Raw genomic sequence first — 19,261 nt, 5'->3', positions numbered from 1 at the left:
AGGTAAGGGTGGTGAGTAGAGTGGGATCTAGGGGCACCCTCAAGTGTCCCTGTTCTCCTTCCAGCTCAGAGTGGGGCCCCACGGCTTCGATTGGATGTGTGGGAAAAGGGGAACATTAGTATTGTGCAGCTGGAGGAGAAACTCCGAGGAGCAGCTCGCCAGGCCCTGGCCGATGCCATCATCGAGCTTCAGCTGCTGCCAGCTTCACTATGTACAGAGGACACACCCACAGGTATGCAAGTCAAGAGGTCCCTGGGGTCCAGAGAATGTCACAGATCCAAGCAGGACAGTGTGGCAGGTGAGCGTGCAAAGGTGGGGTTTAGGGGAAGCATGTCAGAGAACTACTACATCAGAACCACTTATTCACAGTTGTCCGTGAGCTTGTCTGGGCATCATCCAGGTGCTACACTGGCAGCAGTGAACGGATGCAGCTGCTCACCCACTTAGAGAGGGCTATTGCATCAGAGGCTCACTTCACACAAACACATGCAGCAGCACACTATCAGTTGTATATACTGTCATTCACTGACAGGTGGAATAGGTGGCAAGTCACTGTCATACCAGTCTTGAGGTTCAGTTTTCTAGAATGGGGATTGATGATCAGTGATGGGTGTCTGTAATGTCTGATGTCCACAGGAAGTCTCAGGAACGGATCGTTGGAAACTAAGAGCTCTGCAGGCCGAGCTAGCACCTTTCCCCCTGCCCCTGTCCCTGGGGAGCCTGTGACTCCACCCAGCAAAGCGGGCCGGCGTAGCTTCTGGGATATGCTGGTAATGGAAGGAAGTGGTGAAGTGGGCATCTACCTTTCTGCCTGCCTCCTAGCTCCTCCTACATTCCCTCCTGCTTCCCAGTCCCCTGTAGGCCTTGCCACCGTGTCCTTTCATATAAAACTGCTCTGTCCTGCCAGACACCATGGCGTGTACCTTTAGTCCCAGCTCCTCAGGAGGATGAAATGGGAGGATTTTGCTTCAGGCCAAGAGTTCAAGGCTGTAGTACTTTGTGATCATGCCTGTTAATGCACTCCAGCCTGGGCAACACACAAACACTCTGTCTCAAAAAAGCAAAACAAAAACTGCTCTGTCTTTTGGACTGGAGTTTGTAGAATGTGGCAGTTCTCACTGATGTAGAGGGAGCCTTAACTTACTATGTGCCTTCACTTCCATTTTTCTTGTCGGATCCTCACAACAGCTTGCAAGATAAGTAGAGCTTTTACAGTGAGGAAGGTGAGGCTCAGGAAAGTTAGGTAACCTGCCCAAGGCTCCTTAGCCAGCCCCTGGGGAAGCCAGGGTCTGAACCCAGACCTCTGAATCCTCCTAGCTCACTGCTGTTCCATAGCGCCTCCATCCCACACCTTTCCTCTTCCCAGTAGCCCTTCCTCATTCACTGCATTGCCCCCAGAGTAAAACAGAATGTGGGGATTTGGGTTCCCCCAAAACAACTGACGACATTGTCCTGGATCGGCCAGAAGACACTCGGGGCCGGAGGCGTCACAAAACCGAGAGTGTTCGGACTCCTGGTGGAGCTGAGCGGGCGCCAGGCTCAGATTCTGGAGCCCAGAGACAAAAGTATGTGTGTGGTGGTGGTGTGCCCTGGGAGGGTATGGGTGTGAAGTCACAGATGGGCCTTCGTCTGTATAAACATACAAGTGTCATGTATGGACATGAGGCTCTTACTCCCACTGTCTTCAGACGCCGGACAACACAGCTAGAAGAGGGTGAGGTGGGGACCCTTCATCCTGTGTTTGCCCGTGTTGCTCAGCGCTGGATGGAGTTTATGGTTCAGATTGGTGAGACCCCAGCCTCCCCTCCCATCCCTCAACCCCAGCCTGGTCTCCATCCTGCAGCTCCACAGTGACTCCTCTGCCTCCTAGGTTGTGCCTCAGTGTCCAGAAGCTCTGCCCACATGGTGTCCCGGTTCCTCCTTCCATCCATCCTGTCTGAGTTCACTGCACTGGTCACCTCAATGGCTGGAGACACCAGTGTCCGCATCTTTGAGCAGCATTTGTGAGTGTAGATCCTATAGAATTGAAGGGAACTCCCCTAGACTTCCTAAAAGCTGGGCCTACAGGAAGCCAAACCTGAGGAAGCTGAGCTAGGAGAGGTGGAAACAAGGCCCAGGGAGGTGAAGGCTAGGCCAGGGAGTGGTGTCATGGATGGCCTTTCTGTCTGTCCTCCCTTTCAATAGGGGTTCAGAGCCAGAGATCTTCGGCCCTTGTTCCCCTGGGCAACTGGGCCCCTCTCCCCGCCCTGCAGCTGAGCGGCATCTGCTGCTTCTGGGAAGGAACTTCTTGCAGTGGAGGAGACCAACACAGCAGGGTGAGGGCATGGCCGGGGTGGGGTGGGGCGGGTAGGCTAAGAGTAACTGGTGGGGTCTCCAACCTTGCAGAGGGGAGGGTGGGATCAAGGGGGATCTGTTCCCAGGCTCCTATTGTGCCCCTCCCCCACCCTGTAGCTGCCAAAGCCATGCAGCGCTTCGAGCCAGGAGGTGATGGGAGCTCAGGGCGAAATGCTCCCCGGCAGAGGCTCTTGCTACTAGAGGTTGTGGACAAGAAGGTAAATATGGGGCCAGGGACTGGGTGGGAAGAGGGGTTCCATGATCTCACTGACCCTGACCCCCGACCTCCAGCTACAGCTGCTGACCTACAACTGGGCTCCAGACCTGGGGGCAGCATTGGGCCGAGCGCTGGTTCGCCTGGTGCAGTGGCAGAATGCACGAGCCCATCTCATCTTCTGCCTACTCAGCCAGAAGCTTGGCCTCTTCCATCATTATGGCCAGTTGGACTTCCCCGTGCGAGATGAAAAGGTGCCTGCTGCTCTGGTTCTTCCTATAGTTTTGGCTACTGAGGGGTCAGTTAAAGGAAAAACCAGCTCAGAAGCCAGAAAGATGGGACAGACTGAGGGCAGAGGTAGTGGGGAGGGAGAGTCTGAGAGAGGAAGCCCTGGGATGAGAGAGAGGGTCCGAGGACAAAGGCTATGAACCCATTGCAATGCTCCATCTCTCAGGAGCCAAACCCATTCCTGCTGCCGACCATGGAAGTGGAGACCCTCATCCGGAGTGCAAGTCCCCCGCTGAGCCGTGAGCAGGGCCGGCTGAGTGGGTCCTCTCGTGGTGGGGGTCCTCTTCCCCTGGACACATTCCCCTTTGACGAGGCCCTAAGGGATATCTCGGCTGCCCGCCCCAGCTCCATACTTGGTCCTGTGCCCAGACCTCCTGATCCTGTCACCTACCATGGACAACAGTTCCTAGAGATCAAGATGGCAGAGCGCAGAGGTGAGGGTACTGGGCCAGGCAGCAGGGACAGGAAATCTGTGGAGTCTGGGAGGAAGGGGGTGACAATGCCTGGGGCTACTACTAATGCCCTCAACCTTCAGAGCTGGAGCGCCAGATGAAGATGGAAAACCTGTTTGTAACCTGGCAGCAGCGTTCTACCCCAGCCACCATGCCCATCAGTGTGAGTGACCCCAGCTTGCATCTTCCTTGAGGATCTGTGATCCTACCCCGTCACTGCTCCATGCTCACTGCCCTGTTTCCCCAGGCTGGAGAGCTGGAAACCCTGAAGCAGTCATCCCGCCTGGTGCATTACTGTGCAACAGCCATGCTCTTCGACCCAGCTGCCTGGCTGCATGGGCCCCCAGAGACCTCTGGACCCCCTGACGGGCAGGTAAGGCTGACTCCCAGACTTCTAGCAGACCTTTGCTTACCCCACAGTGACCCCCCTCCTCCATCCCCAGCAGGATGGTTGACAGTGGGGAGAGTCTTCCTTGATCTTTACTCTCACAGCGGCGCCATCGCCCTGAGTCAGGGTCTGGGAGCCGAGAGGCCCCCACAAGCTGTGAATCCTTGGATGTGTCGCCCCCGGGAGCCCGTGAGGAGCCCTGGCTGAAGGAGCTGAGCTTGGCTTTCCTGCAGCAATATGTGCAGTATCTGCAGAGCATAGGTTTTGTGCTGGTACCACTGCGGCCCCCCTCACCCGCCCGCAGGTGAGCCCATCCCTGTTTTCCCTTCTGTCTTCTCCTCCTGCACTGCAAGTGAGGCCCCACAGGCCCTTCCTCTCTTTACAAGGTCCTATGTTGACAATTTGGGCTGGGCCTGTGCATGTTTATCCCACCAGGCTTGCACTCATGTGAGGGTCTCAGATACTTTCACACAGCCCTCATGCGTGTCCTGCAGACCTTGTATGCTTTATGGAACTCATGATGACACTCGTACAAAACTGTGTCCATTTTCACAAAGCTCATGCCCACACACATCTTGTACACTTACACACTTGCATACATCCCCACATGTGAATTTTTTTGGAGATGGAATCTCACTGTGTCGCCTAGGCTGGAGTGCAGTGGTGCGATCTCGGCTCACTGCAACCTCCACCTCCTGGGTTCGAGCAATTCTTGTGCCTCAGTCTCCCAAGTAGCTGGGATTACAGGTGCACGCCACCCTGCTTGGCTAATTTTTTGTATTTTAGTAGAGATGGGGTATCACCATGTTGCCTAGACTGGTCTTGAACTCCTCAACTCAGGTAGTCCGCCCACCTCAGCCTCCCAAAGTGCTAGGATTATAGGTGTGAGCCATCACGCCCGGCCTGCACATGTGAATCTTGTACATGCTCCTAAGCCTCTGGATCTAGGACTTAATGATTCCTGTCCTTATCATCCCACTGACCTCTCCTGAGATTTGATGTAGTTCTCAGCCCAGGGAAGTCCTTTTCTCACCAAGGACCTCTGTGCTAGGCCTCCTTGCATCACTGTCCTTGGCCTGTTCTTGGTCATGTTCACCCACTGGCCAGTACTGACAGGTCTGAGTCTTGGGAAGTAGGCAGCCCGTCTATTGCCACCTCCATCTCCCCTGAGCTCAGGGACAACTCTGCAGCCACCTTTTCATCCACTGTCAAATCTCAGATTCCCGTGTTTGTGGCCCCTGCTCTATGTTCCTCTCCAGATTCTGTGTTCTCTGCCCTTTCCCAGTGGCTGTATGCGAAAAATGAGCTGTTCACCTTACACACAGCTACTTTCGTGTCTCCAGATTTGTGAGTTTATCAAGGCATGTTCTCCCTCCTCTCTGTTTTCAGTTAGAACCTTTTCAAGCCAGTAGTCCAGAAATGCCAGTTCCAACTCTCTCATGTTTCTGTGACCAGCTCCCCACTCCCCAGGTTTCCCTCTCTTCCAGGCATTAGGAAGAGAAGGCGTGCCTGCCCCTCCTGTGATCCCATCTCAGAGGCCAGGCTGGCCCCTCCTACCCTGGGGAGGAGCTGCCCAGCTTGCTATCTTGACAGCCAGTTCCCAGCTCTAGGAGCTTCTCTAAAGGACTTTAGTTTGCACACTTGCCATCAGTTACGCTTTTCCCCCCAAATCTGAATTCCTTTAGACACTGGGTTAAAAAAAAAAAATGTTTCTACAGCAAAATTTAAAGCCAGGTCTTCCCTTCCCACCAATCTTTAACAATCACCAATCACTAAGTCTTGTCCCAGTTTCCTTGAGGTTTAAATGGGATATTTTTTCCACCAGAGGTTTTGACCCCCAGCAAGAATTCTGGCAGTTTATAGCCCCTTGGCGTGAGTGGGTCCCCCCAACCCCTTCTGTTCTGTCCCTTCTCCCCTATCCTCTGCACTAAACTGCAATGAGCAGTAGGCCTCCGAAAGCCTAGAACTGCCATCCCCCAATCAAAAGACAGCAGCTTTGCCCTCTCAGAGGAAGGTACCTAACCAGGCATCAAGCATCTCCTTGAATTTTCCTAATCAAATTGTAGACAGGCATCACCTTCCCCCTTCTCTTTCCTGCCCAGCACACACCCTCTCAGTAGCAGAGGCTTAGTCTCCACCTCCCCACTGAGCACTGTTTTTGCCTCCCTTGAAGCAGCAGCTGCTATGGAGAGAGCCTGGCCTTGCAGTCTAGACCTGGACTCCAGGCCCAGCCTTGCCACTCACAGTGGCAACTTTGTGGGTCTGTTTCCTCCCTTGCAAAATGATTCCATATAAAACAGATTCTGGGTCTGATCACCGTGACTGCATGCCACTAGCCTGCCTCATCCTCTTATCCCTCCTCCTTTTCTATAGCACCAGCCGGCCACGGGCCATGGCTATCCTTGGAACAGAGGGTCGAGGCTCCTTCTCCTGCCCTAAAACCAAGACTGATGGGAGCCCCAAGGTAACTTGTCATATAATGGTAAAGTTACTGATGCTAAATTACTTTCCCACGGCCTGAGGTCATTGACCCTGAGTGATGTACCGAGGTCACTGATCCCAGACTAACACCATTAAAGTCAGGGTCCAAGGGACTTCCACCCTACTGATTCGAGGCTGGTGAGCCCCCAAACCTTGCCCCCTTTTTCATTTCTTCAGAGCACTAGCTCTCCGGTAACCACCTACCACCTGCAGCGGGCACTGCCTGGGGGCATCATCCTCATGGAACTGGCATTCCAGGTAAGCAGGAGGAGCACTGAGTGGAGACAGCCAGACCCACCTGTCTCTCGCCTTCCTGATCTCATCTTCACCTTCCCTCCAGGGCTGTTACTTCTGTGTCAAACAGTTTGCCCTGGAATGTTCCCGAATCCCAATGGGGCAGGCTGTCAACTCACAGGTATGTGAATGAGCTGCGGGCACAGTCAGTGCACCCCAGTGTGCTGTGGGCAGCATGGCTCCATGTCCCATTTGCTGGGCAGTAGAGTAATGCAGTGGGTGGGCTGGCCCAGTGACTGATTCACTGCTATGGCCTGGCTAGGTCAGTGCTCATTCTGGTGCCATGACTGCACTCACTACCAGGCTGACCCCATCGGTCATCCAAAGCGTGTTCAGCTGTAGCCCTGAGGCAGCACAGTGCCTGGTCTGGCCTGTAGTCATCTAGAGTCTGTGGCAGACCCTGATGGAATCTGGGATAGAGCAAAATGGCCCAGTTTCTGAAAATGGCCCTAGTTTCACGGAAATAGTTACAATACAGTATGAAAAAGGGAGGCTAGAATGGGGAGGCCTTCCCACAGAAACCATTCTGCCAGAGGGCGTACCACTAGGCCACAGCAGCAGGGGAAATCTTGCGCTTCTTCCCACGGAAGGAGGGAAATGTGTATTGGGCAGCCAGTGCAGCCACACCTTAACCCTGTCTCCTGCTGCTGCCTCCCCAGCTGTCCATGCTGTTCACGGAGGAGTGTGACAAGGTGCGGGACCTGATGCACGTGCACTCGTTCAGCTATGACTTCCATCTGCGCCTCGTGCACCAGCACGTGCTAGGTGCCCACCTGGTGCTGCGGCACGGCTACCACCTCACCACCTTCCTGCGACACTTCCTGGCCCACCACCCTGACGGACCCCACTTTGGCCGCAATCACATTTACCAAGGTCAGTGCCCAAGGGCAAGCCAGTGAACCCAAAAAAGAACAGGCCACAGGTGCCTCCAGGTCAGGGCTGGTGGGACCACCTCCCTGGACAAGTGGTCCCATGTTGTTAATCATCTCATGTCACACATACCACGTCCCCATGTTTCTGTCCTGTGTCTGTTTCTTACCAGAGTTTGGACCTCATGTCACATGTCCCCTGCCGAGTCACTTTTGTCCCATCTCAGTGTTCCACAGGAATGCAGGAGCTCCTAAGGAAAGCAGACCCACTCTGCCTGCCAGTCAGAGCCTTAAAGACTCCCATCCCTGTGCCCCACCAGACCAGTGTGTCTGTCCTAGGCTTAGTGTCTGCTGTCTCCTGTTACTTACCCCTCAGGGACATTGGAGCTCCCCACACCACTCATTGCTGCCCACCAGCTGTACAACTACGTGGCTGATCACGCCAGCTCTTACCACATGAAGCCATTGCGAATGGCCCGGCCAGGGGGCCCAGAACACAACGAGTATGCCCTGGTGTCGGCATGGCACAGGTAAGGCTGGGAGGGGCATCCAGCATGCACGCTGCAGGAGCTGGGGTTGGGACATACTTGCAGTAGGGAGACCAATGTTTTCTTGGGCAGGGGTGAGGTTTGTTTTATTAGAACCCCAGAGTTGACATCTCCCCAACCTGTCCTGCACAGCTCTGGCTCCTACCTGGACTCTGAGGGACTTCGCCACCAGGATGACTTTGATGTGTCTCTGCTTGTCTGTCACTGTGCTGCACCCTTTGAGGAGCAAGGAGAGGCTGAGCGGCACGTTCTGCGGTCAGCAGATCCCCTACCTTGAACATGCCCCTTTCCCAGCCTGCCCTACCCTGCCCTGTGTGTCTCTTGCTACAACCGCCACTCTCCTGCCCTGCTCCCCACCCCAGGCTACAGTTCTTCGTGGTGCTCACCAGCCAGCGAGAGCTCTTCCCCAGGCTCACTGCTGACATGCGCCGCTTCCGGAAGCCACCCAGACTGCCCCCTGAGCCAGAGGCTCCTGGGAGTTCAGCTGGCAGCCCTGGGGAGGCCTCAGGGCTTGTTCTAGCGCCTGGACCGGCTCCTCTGTTCCCACCACTGGCTGCAGAGGTGGGCATGGCACGAGCACGGCTGGCTCAGCTGGTGCGGCTGGCTGGAGGGCACTGCCGTCGGGACACCCTTTGGAAGCGCCTCTTCTTGCTGGAGCCACCAGGGCCTGATCGACTGCGGCTAGGGGGGCGCCTGGCCCTGGCAGAGCTGGAGGAACTCCTAGAAGCAGTCCATGCCAAATCCATTGGGGACATCGACCCCCAGCTGGTAAGGAACTGTGGGCTCCCGAAAGAGCTGGGATAGGTGCCAGGAATTCCACTGGCAGCCAGGGCAGAGGGCACAGGAATCTGAGGTGACTGGCACAGAAGACTCAGGCCTGTGGCTCCTCCCCCAGGACTGCTTCCTATCCATGACGGTCTCCTGGTACCAGAGCCTGATCAAAGTTCTCCTAAGCCGCTTCCCCCAGAGCTGTCGCCATTTCCAAAGCCCAGACTTGGGAACTCAGTACCTGGTAAGTCCCCTCGAGCTTCCTCTGAAAAGGGAAACACAGCAGAAATCCTCACCAAACAGATGTGCCCCTCAGCCTGACCAAACAAGCTCTGCTCTGGAGGGAGGCCTAGACAGAACGGGACTACACAGATACATGTAAAACCCTTCCAGTACCGGGCATCGAGCTACAGCATGTGATTCTCTGAGCAGCTCTGCCCTCAAAGACTCACCAAGAATACAAGCCTTGGCTTGAGATCCTGAGGGCCAGGCTCTGGAACTGACAACCCAAGGAGCTGTCAGAACTTCGTCAGTAGGCTGGAGCCCCAGAAAGGACCACTTGGGCTTTGAAGCCTTGTTACTCAAAGTGTGGTCCACAGACCAGCAGCCGCAGCACCTGGGAGCTTGCTGAAATGCAGGCTCTCCGGCCACATTTCAGACTGTTGACTCGGGATCTGCAGGTTGACAGTCTCCCCAGGTGATTTGTGTGCACACTGAGGCGTGAAAGCACTGCTGTAAAGGACAGGTAGAGAGAGCTGTGGTGGTGGACACGAGCACGGGGCATTAAGGAGCCCGCAGAGATGGGCCCGGCCAGAGCTGAGGTTCAAGAGAGGAGGCATTACAAGAGAAGACTTCAAGTGAGAAAGTAGGAGGTGGAGCCAGGTGAGGGGTCCTGCAGCACAGTGCTTGTGCAGAGGATTCATTTCAGGGTGCAGGAAGGGTCTCCCAGAGAAGCCGAGGTCAATTAGGATGAGGCTGCAGTAGTGTCGGCGGTTGTGAATAGAGGGGGGTGCTCCTGCGGGTGGTGGGAAGGCTGGAGCAGGAGTGGGTTTTGGGGAAGGGTGACAAGCCCAGCTTGGGGCAAGCTGAGTCTGGGGTCCATAGGCCCTTCACTGTCTGCAAGGTCTGTGGGCATCAGGGATTCAAGCTCAGGAGAGTCCTAGGCAGCAGCTCTGAACAGGAGGTAACTGAAGCCTTGGGAGAGCAAATCATCTCGGGATGGATCACCAAGCAGAGCGTTAGGGAGCAGACGGACGTAAGGGGACAGGACAATCCCAGGGGTGGTCAGAGAGGAGTCCCAGGACAGGAGGCAAGGAGGTTGTGCCAGGGGTACAGCACTCTCTCTTGATTGGCTTCAGTGTGCCAGGCCTGTGTAGGGCCTCCAGGATCAACTGTTACCCCTCATTCTGATGCAGCTCAGACAGGCTGACCAGCAAGCCAGCGAGGATGAGGACTGAGGCTCAATTTGGAGACATGGTCCTATGTGACCTTGGGGTGCAGGCGGGGTGAGGTGTGGAGGTGGAAGTAGGCCTCTCCTCATCCTCCCTTCACCTCAGGATGCCCTGTGGGAGGGTCTGTAGGGTCTGTGTCACCTCGGGGGAGACAGACCTTAGTCCCCTCCTCATCTTTCGCTGCAGGTTGTGCTGAATCAGAAGTTCACTGATTGCTTTGTGCTAGTGTTTCTGGACTCCCACTTAGGAAAGACGGTAAGAACGAGTGGGGGGCTTTGTGTCAGCCTCATGGGAGGCCGTACCCCAAATGCTCCACCTCGGAGCCTGCTGAGGTTGGGGTGCCCACCCTTTCTGAGCCCTGCCTCCTATCCCCACCCATGCCCTCCTCTCACCAGTGCATCCCCACCGTGTTCCCCACAGTCTCTGACAGTGGTTTTCCGAGAGCCCTTCCCAGTACAGCCCCAGGACAGCGAGAGCCCCCCTGCCCAACTGGTCTCCACCTACCACCACCTGGAGTCTGTCATCAACACAGCCTGTTTCACCCTCTGGACCCGCCTCCTCTGAGGGAGTGGACTGGACCACTGAATGTCACTGTTCCTTGAACCATGGGCCTACCAGATTGCCTGCCAGAGGCAGGACTGACCAGCCCTTCTGGGCCCCGGGGCAAGCCAGACACTGAGTGACACCAAAGGCTTTGTAACTATGTCTTGAGGGTCTGCTGCCCCAGCCTGGCAGCAGGAACCGCCCTCCCCAAACACCCACAGCCACTGACCCATCCAGGACTCCAGAGAGTCAGGTCAACCCCGAGGACCCCTTGGGCCCTTCTGGGGTACTCCTTTCAGCCCCCCTGGTAGAGTCTCGGGAGTTCACACGGGGTGGCAAACACCCCCTAGAGCTCCTCTGCCTGAATCCTGCCCCCTAGCCTTTGACCACTGTCAGCCACCTGTGTCCCTTGAGCCCTTGGGTCTTCACTTCCCACTTGGACATCACTGCTGGACATTCCCATCGAGATGACACCTGGGTTCCAATCCCAGCTCTGCCTTTGAAGCACTTGTGGCCACCGTCAAGTCCCTTTGCTCTCGGACCCTGGGTTTCTCATCCTTTAATGAGGTGGGTTCAGAAGCTCTCCCATCTTCACAGCAACCCTGGCACTGGCTTCTCAATGGGAGGGAAGCAGCAGAGAAACTGAAGTGTTAGACACTATGTGTCCCACCACCCCATTACAGAGACATATGACAATGTTCAGCAGGTCATCTTTAATGCAGAGGAGGAGATGGGATGTCACTCGCTGTCTGGAGGCATGTGGGTGGTGTGCGGGCCCTCACTGGCCAGCCTCTGGGTGGCCCCGCCTATCCCAGTATGAACGTAGCCAACTCAAGCCCTCTACTGTGTCTCCTGCAGGGAGAGGGAGGCCTTGGCACCTCAGCCCACAAGGAGAAAACAGCCCCTGTCCGGGTCCCTCCAGAGCTCCCTTCCCCAGGGCCACGCCTCACCTCGAGGCTGATACTCGCAGCCCACGAAGCCTTTGTAGCCTTCATCTTCCAGCAGTTGAAACAGATAGGGGAAATTCAGCTCTCCGGGGCTGCTGGGCTCCCCTCGGCCTGGGACCTGTGCCACCTGCACATGCCCTGGGGACAGATGTGGACAAATGTGGGGTCCAGGCTCCTGCCAGGGCCTGAAGGACAGATGTGGGGATTGAAAGGGTGGGAGGGCAAAGGAAGGTCCTCTCACCAACAATGGGCAGGAACTCCCGGATGTTTCCTGTCAGGTTCCCATCCATGATCTGCCAGTGGAATATATCCTAGGGAAGAGGAGGATACTACATTCCGAGACCCCGCAGGCCCCGCCCTCCTTCCGATCTGCGAAGTACCCCCTTCCACTTACCATTTGTAATTGGAGGTTGGGTCTTCCTACCTTCTGTAAGATGGCTGCCGCTGTAAGAGAAGCCAGGGAGGGGACCGTGAGCCTCAAGAGCACAGGAATCAAAAGGGACAGAAGGAGAGACAGGGCTGGGGCCGTACCCTGCTGGGGCGTGTCCAGGAAGTACTGGGGGTCAGTGATGCGGGTGTTGATGGGCTCCAGCAGTCCCACGAGGTCCTCCTAGCAGCATGTCGGGTGCTGTGAATAGAGCTCCTTCCCAAGTTTGTCCCCCATCAGTCAGTCACTGGTCAAGGCCCTCACCTGTCCCTCTGACCTAGGCTGGCAGCCTCACGTGCTGTCCCCACTGTGCACCCCCTTCTCCGCACACCCACAGAGACATGTAAGTACGTGTGTGTTTCCACCTTTCTCACCTGAGCCAAAACCCCAGCTGCATGCCTCAGGTTCTCCAGAAAAACGGCTTCCATCTCAGCCTTGACTGCTATTCGATCAGCCCCCCGGGGTACTCGGCCAGCCATCAGGTGGATCCTGTGGGGAAGATGGACTGGAGGCCTTGCCTCCCTTGGTTCTCTCTGCACCTCTTCCAGGATTCCCTGACTGTGCCAGCCCTCGTCCGTCTCCCCAGGTCTCCAGTCCATGGCACCTGGGTCACGATGCCCAGGTATCCCAGCACTTTCAGAGACACTTCAGTGATGGCCGAGGGGCAAGCCCTTTCCCAGACATCTCAGCGTCCACCCACCGCCTCCTGCCTCCAGTACTTTCCAAAACCTTTCCTTCCTTTGGTCCTTCTTCTCAACCTGTAACCTGCTAAATTCTCACCTTTAAAAATTGTCCTGACCTTTGCTTGCCCTTCTCAGGTATTCCATGCTGCTGTCTCTACTTCATCTCCTCACATCTACTTAGCCTCTTCCCATCTGTTTTCTGCCCCCACCATTGACCAGTAGTGATCCCCTCTTGCCAGTTCCTTCTGAGCCTGTTTGGCCTCTGCAGGATTTGACATTTGAATCAGCCCCACTTTGAGCCGTCCACCTCCTCCCATCATCCCCTGATCTTATCAGCCACATCCAGCTCCAAGCAGACATTCCAGGCCTCCCCATCCCAACAGGCTACATACATGTCCAGCCTCAGGAACGCTGCCAAATACACCAGGCTTCCTCTTGCCACAGCACCCTTGCAAGGAACACTCAACTTCCTGCCCATCAAGCAATGCCCACTCCTTGAAGACAGTCCAAGCATCACTACCTGTAAGCAGCTTTCTCTGATCCAGACAGGGTTAGGTGCCTACCCTGCTCCCACAGCTTCCTGGAATAGGCCTGTCCTCAAATGGATCACTGTATATATTTACTCTCCTATCTGCCTAGGCAGACTGAGCTCCCAGCATGGGATCCCAGCATGGGGTGAGCATGAAAGAGTGGCAAACAGACTGGCATAAGACAGATAAAATACAAAAGGCAATTTACAAAGGACCAGGACCGCAGAGGCAGAGATAAACCAGTGGGCTCAGACTTCTGAGCGTCTCAGATCTGGCGTCCTCGACTCCCTGAACCTGCATCAGGGTCATGGGTCACAGAGGGGTGGGGGTGGGGTGGAGTGGGGTACCTGGGACAGCCCAGGGCTTTGGCATACCGCACGGCCTGCTCCAGTCCCTCTCGGAAGGCCGCCTGTCTCCCGGGGACGGCCCCCAGCCCCATTTCCCCCTTCTCTTGGTCTCCTGCAGAGAGAACGGGCCTCAGCCCCCGGCTCGGGCACTCACCTGCCCGCGCCCCGGCACCCCCCAGCCCTCCCGGCCCGCGGCGCACCCGGGGGCGTGTTGATCAGTACAAGCCTTAGCCCCGCTTGTCGCGCGGCGCGCGCCAGCGCCTCAGGCGGCTCCGCGTACGGCCAGGCCACCTCGACGGCCTCGAAGCCCGAGCTGCCCGCGGCCCGCACCCGCGCGGGGAGGCCGGGGAGCTCGGGGAATAGCCAGGACAGATTGGCGGAGAAGCGCAGCGGCGCCATGCCTGGGGAGGCCGGGCCGGGCGGAGTCCGCGGGATCCAAAGGCGGCGGGCGGCGGGCGGCGGGCGGCGGGCGGCGGGCGGCGGGCGGCGGGCGGCGGGCGGCGGGCGGCGGGCGGCGGGCGGCGGGCGGCGGGCGGCGGGCGGGGGCGGGGCTCTCCTTGCTGGCCCTGCGAACGAACGATAGAAAAGCGAAGTGCTGTAAAAACCCGGGCCTTCACGAAAAGCGCCTACTGTTAGCGAGAGAGGGATCACGGGGAGAGGCGAAGGGGCGGAGCGAGGGCGGCCGGAAAAGGAGCAGGACCCGCGCCGGGAGAAGGTGGGGAGGCCGGGCTCCAGGGCCTGAGAGCCGGACGCGAAGCAAGAGAGAGCTGGCTGCCCGAGGGCCCGGTTGCAATGATGGGACGCGCACTTTAATACTGAGTCTTTCCTCTGATTATAAAAATGCTATCTGTTCGTTAAGCAACATTTGAAAGCTGTATGACCAAATAAAGAAGCACTTTTATACCGCCAGTTATCACACCACTAGCCTGTTGGCTTTCCCGTCCAAATTTTAAAATATGCAATTTTTTTTCTTTGGAAATTCTGATCATTCGGTATATGCTGTTTTATAGCCCTTTTTCATGGACTATTATTTTGTGAGCATTTCCTCGTGTTTTCCAATAGCCTTCAAAGTCAGTGCCTTCGCTGCTCATTGTCGCACACCTAAGCAGCAAGTCATTATTGTACTTTGTGGTTGGATATCGTGTGTGTGCACGCGCGCTGCAAGCGCACTTTCAGGCACTTCTTAGTCCCTATCTCTGACTCTTTTCCGAGTCTTTTTCTAGAGATGTCCATCACAGTGTTTGCCCGTTCACGCCGCTAGTCTTTTACAAGGGAAACCGCCCCATTGGAGCAGCTATAGGTGAGCTGTCCCTTTTTAGCCTTAGCCTCAGCTGATTGGACCAGGGAGGTCATCTGATCCCAGGGCAGCCAATCCATAGACTGGCCAAAAATCTCTTACTTGCGTCGTTTGGAAAGGTAATTTAACCAATCAAGAGTTCAAACAAGGGAATGCTGAGAGTCAACAGGTGGTGTTGCCAGAAGGTGACTGGGCTGTAGAAACGAAATAAGGCAGTCCTGTGGTAAAGAAAAGCTAGAGCGGAAAGGAGGGGAACCAAGTCCTGTGAATAGAGGTAGCACACTGAGAAACCCATGTCGTCCCAAGGGTGCCCAAACCCATAGCTGCCCCCAGGTCTGTGCACTTAAGGCTGGGATGCTTAGACTTTCCTGGGTTTCTGTGTCTGTATAGCCTCTTAATGTTTCTTGAGATAATTTGAATGATTTTACTTTCATCTACAATAACCCAACTGATTGAGCAGGTTCTTATGGGTAGAATTACATGGTCAAAAATAGGAACATATTTAAGTTGTTGATATCTTAAATTTCCTTTGAAAAATATAAATTTATATCCCAACAATTCATGAGTAAACGTCATCTTGATCTATCGTCTGTGCTAACTTTGACAGAGAAGCTTAAAGTGCAACATTAGGAACACCCAGCTCCCACTGATTGTTCTGTCAACACTCAACTCCATCTCAAATGAGGCCAACTCAGACACCAGGGATCCAGCCTGATCCCGTGGTGAACCCAAATTCTTGGCAGGTTCTGTTTCTTCAGCTCTGCCTCCAAGAACAGACTGCTGCCAGCTGACACTGATCACCTGATTTCATGCTCATTTGCAGCTGGTTTTACACTAGGACCTTTGCCTTGTCTTGGAACGTGTTTCTCGTCCAATCAAGATCTCACTAAGCTTAACATTGTAATCAATCCCAACTTTAGTGTGTTTGCAATCCAAAATTGACAACAAAGAGTAACATCTAGAGGAAGTAATTCCTTTATTACCACCTCACTGTTGATCTCCGAGTGTGCAAATTCTATTTATGATGTTGACAGCACCACCATCTGCTGAGCTCTGCGTCAGAAACAAAATGTATCCAACTCCCAATGGTCCACCCCTTTTTTCCTTGGACATGCCTTAGGGCAGTAAAGATTATACATAAACTAGACACAGGTGACTCACTTTCCCCTTAATTCCCTTACAACACCTTCCACCTTCACATAATATGCTCAAATAAATATATAAGGAGTGCAATGTCCATGAAAATTATTTGCTTTATTCACCTTTGACTATGTCTTATCCCACCTTGCAACACAGGCATGACACTAAGTTATCACAAGTTTTGATTCTTTGCATTTGCCTTTTTTTTTTTTTTTTTTGCTTTATTGTGCTTCACAGGTACGTATTTGACTTTTAACCAAATAATTTGCACAGGTGTGATTTTAAAGTAGCAACAACTTGTAAATAGTTGCATGGATAACGGCAAAAACTTTAGTACAGAGTTCAGAGTCTCATTTGATCATTGGATAACATTTGGCAATGCAGTAAAACATATTACAACTCATGTGAAATGCAAATCAAAACCTCAATGAAATTCTATTTTATGCCTTCCAGATTGGCAAAAATAAAAAACACATTATCAAATATTGGATAGGATTTGGAACAACTGCCAATAGGAGTGTAAATCATTATAACCTCCTTGGAAAACAATTTGGCATTGTCTCTTAAAGCTGATATGCCTATGATCCGACAGTTCCTTTCCCAGGTGTATCCCCTGAAGAAAGTTTTGCACAAGTGTACCAGGAAAGAAGTAAAGTGATGTTCACAGCAGAACTATTTATGTAGCAAAAAGATGGAACGAACCCAAATGTCCATCCATCCATACATAGATGAGTTGTGTAATAGTATAGTCATACCATGTTGTACAAGAGAAAGCTGGTGGCTCAAATGATAACACTGAGTTTGTTCCTGTGTTAGGACAATATATGAAGAGCTTAGTAAAGTTTGATTGGAACTGAAAAACATCAGTATGAAAGCATCAAGTGGATAAATCTCAGAAACATAATCTCTAGAGGAAGAAGCAAATCACAGAGAAATACCTACAGTGTGATTCCATTGATATAAAGTCAAAGGCAGGGAAAACCAACAGTATCTTGTGTAGGAATACGGACATCTCTGATAAAACAATGAAGAACAAGTGAATAATTATCACAAAATTCAGCATAATGGTGACCACCTCTAGAGGAGGACAGAAGAGGGTAGCATTGGAGCCTTCTCTTACGTTGGATAGCACATTCGTGTATGTTAATTTTACTACTCTTCTTTAGAGCTAACATATATTTTATAAATATCATTTTTATCTGTCTTATATTTAATAAAAACACATTTTTAAAACCTGTATGCATTCCTGCCATCTGTTAGCACATTTGATATTAACATCCTCATTGTGGTATCACTATAATCTCAAGATTTTTCTACAGGTTCAGCTTGTTTGTGTTGTTTGTCTGGTTTGAATTCTAATGATCACTTTTTAGACTCAACTTGTCACTGCTCAGCACAGTGGTCTTTTATTGTATTATCTGTCCAGAACCCATGGCAGGTAGCCTGTAAAATGGTCCCCAATGGGTCAGAGGGGGTGGCTCACACCTGTAATCCCAGCACTTTGGGAGGCTGAGGCAGGAGGATAACTTGAGCCCAGGAGTTTCAGACCAGCCTTAGCAACCTGGTGAAACCCCATCTCGACAAAAATATAAAAATTGGCCAGGCATTGTGGCATGTGCGTAGTCCCAGCTACTCCAGAGGCTGAGGTGGGAAGATCACTTGAGTCTGGGGGAGTTCAAGGCTGCAGTGAGCTGTGATTGCACCACCACACTCCAGCCTGGGTGACAGAGCAAAACCCTGTCACAAGAAATAATAAAATAAATAAAATAAAGTAAAATAATAAAATAAAATAACCGTTAGCAAGATTAACCAAGAAGAGCGAAAATCCAAATAACCTCACTAAGAAACGAAACAGGAAATATTACAACCGACACCACAGAAATACAAAAGATCATTCAAGGCAACTATGAACATCTTTATGCACATAAACTAGAAAACCTAGAAGAAGTGGATAAATTCCTGGAAAAATACAACCCTCCTAGCTTAAATCAGGAAGAATTAGATACCCTGAAGAGACCAATAACAAGCAGCAAGATTGAAATGGTAATTTAAAAATTATCAACAAAATAAAGTCCAGGACCAGACGGATTCACAGCAGAATTCTACCAGACATTCAAAGAATTGGTGCCAATCCTTTTGACACTATTCCACAAGACAGAGAAAGAAGGAACCCTCCCTAATTCATTCTATGAAGGCAGCATCACCCTAATACCAAAACCAGGAAAGGACACAACTAAAAAAGAATACAGACCAATATCCTTGATGAACATAGATGCAAAATCCTTAACAAAATACTAGCTAACCGAATCCAACAACATATCAAAAAAATAATCCACCACAATCAAGTGGGTTTCATTCCAGGGATGCAGGGATGGTTTAACACATGTAAGTCAATAAATGTGATACACCACCTAAACAAGAATTAAAAACAAAAATCACATGATCATCTCAATAGATGCAGAAAAAGCATTCAACAAAATCTAGCATCCTTTATGATTAAAACCCTCAGCAAAATCGGCATACAAGGGACATACTTTCATGTAATAAAGGCCATCTATGACAAACCCACAGCCAACATAATACTGAATGGGGAAAAGTTGAAAGCATTCCCTCTGAGAACGGAAACAAGACAAGGCTGCCCACTCTCACCACTCTTCTTCAACATGGTACTGGAAGTCCGAGCCAGAGCAATCAGACAAGAGAAAGAAATAAAGGGCATCCACATCGGTAAAGAGGAAGTCAGACTGTCCCTGTTTGCTAACAATATGATTGTTTATCTTGAAAACCCTAAGGACTCCTCCAGAAAGCTCCTAGAACTGATTAAAGAATTCAGCAAAGTTTCCGGATACAAGATTCATGTACACAAATCAGTAGCTCTTCTATACACCAACAGTGACCAAACAGAATCAAATCAAGAATTCAACCCCTTTTTACAATAGCTACAAAAAAAAAATAAAATACTTAGGAATATACCTAACAAAGGAGTTGACCTCTACAAGGAAAACTACAAAACACTGCTGAAAGAAATTATAGACAACACAAACAAATGGAAACACATTTCATGCTCATGGATGGGTAGAATCAATATTGTGAAAATGATCATACTGCTGGCCGGGTGCAGTGGCTCACACCTGTAATGCCAACATTTTGGGAGGCCGAGGAGGGCAGATCACTTGAGGTCAGGAGTTCGAGACCAGCCTGGCCAACATGGTGAAACCCTGTATCTACTCAAAATACAAAAATTAGCTGAGCGTGGTGGT

General features: G+C 52.4%; 2 protein-coding genes across 6 annotated transcripts in view; one reads left to right on the top strand and one right to left on the bottom strand.

Annotated features, from left to right (window-relative positions):
- The window catches only part of SZT2 (SZT2 subunit of KICSTOR complex), a 61,125-nt gene extending 49,795 nt beyond the window's left edge, over positions 1–11,330 (top strand). The window contains exons 51-72 of the mRNA XM_019016846.4: positions 65–232; positions 637–770; positions 1,399–1,565; positions 1,689–1,786; positions 1,871–2,003; positions 2,185–2,315; positions 2,452–2,552; positions 2,626–2,802; positions 3,003–3,270; positions 3,372–3,451; positions 3,536–3,661; positions 3,781–3,980; positions 6,050–6,140; positions 6,335–6,415; positions 6,498–6,572; positions 7,111–7,324; positions 7,697–7,850; positions 8,001–8,123; positions 8,231–8,636; positions 8,764–8,880; positions 10,274–10,342; positions 10,508–11,330. Coding sequence (XP_018872391.4) covers positions 65–232; positions 637–770; positions 1,399–1,565; positions 1,689–1,786; positions 1,871–2,003; positions 2,185–2,315; positions 2,452–2,552; positions 2,626–2,802; positions 3,003–3,270; positions 3,372–3,451; positions 3,536–3,661; positions 3,781–3,980; positions 6,050–6,140; positions 6,335–6,415; positions 6,498–6,572; positions 7,111–7,324; positions 7,697–7,850; positions 8,001–8,123; positions 8,231–8,636; positions 8,764–8,880; positions 10,274–10,342; positions 10,508–10,651 — 3,257 coding nt within the window. The 3' untranslated portion in view covers positions 10,652–11,330. The remainder of the gene's footprint in view (positions 1–64; positions 233–636; positions 771–1,398; positions 1,566–1,688; positions 1,787–1,870; positions 2,004–2,184; positions 2,316–2,451; positions 2,553–2,625; positions 2,803–3,002; positions 3,271–3,371; positions 3,452–3,535; positions 3,662–3,780; positions 3,981–6,049; positions 6,141–6,334; positions 6,416–6,497; positions 6,573–7,110; positions 7,325–7,696; positions 7,851–8,000; positions 8,124–8,230; positions 8,637–8,763; positions 8,881–10,273; positions 10,343–10,507) is intronic.
- On the bottom strand, positions 11,329–14,486 carry HYI (hydroxypyruvate isomerase (putative)). Of its 5 annotated transcripts, none has more exons than XM_031011005.3 (9): positions 13,765–14,486; positions 13,565–13,676; positions 13,080–13,181; positions 12,379–12,493; positions 12,109–12,187; positions 11,972–12,021; positions 11,819–11,888; positions 11,581–11,715; positions 11,329–11,482 (listed from the first exon to the last, which is right to left on the bottom strand). In XM_031011005.3, exons 1-9 carry the CDS (start codon positions 13,961–13,963, stop codon positions 11,409–11,411), a joined length of 936 nt encoding a protein of 311 aa, XP_030866865.2. In that variant the 5' UTR covers positions 13,964–14,486; the 3' UTR covers positions 11,329–11,408. The 5 variants fall into 5 exon arrangements, with proteins under 5 accessions (XP_030866865.2, XP_030866869.2, XP_030866871.2 ...); XM_031011009.3 differs by having other exon boundaries at positions 13,592–13,676; positions 13,765–14,485; XM_031011011.3 differs by lacking the exon at positions 13,080–13,181 and having other exon boundaries at positions 13,592–13,676; positions 13,765–14,483.
- Between the last annotated feature and the right edge of the window lie 4,775 nt (positions 14,487–19,261).

The sequence above is a fragment of the Gorilla gorilla genome, chromosome 1, assembly GCF_029281585.2.
Source record: "Gorilla gorilla gorilla isolate KB3781 chromosome 1, NHGRI_mGorGor1-v2.1_pri, whole genome shotgun sequence".
Taxonomy (NCBI): Eukaryota; Metazoa; Chordata; class Mammalia; order Primates; family Hominidae; genus Gorilla; species Gorilla gorilla.
Note: the sequence above shows the minus strand (reverse complement) of the source record. Positions and strands in the feature narration are given on the sequence as shown.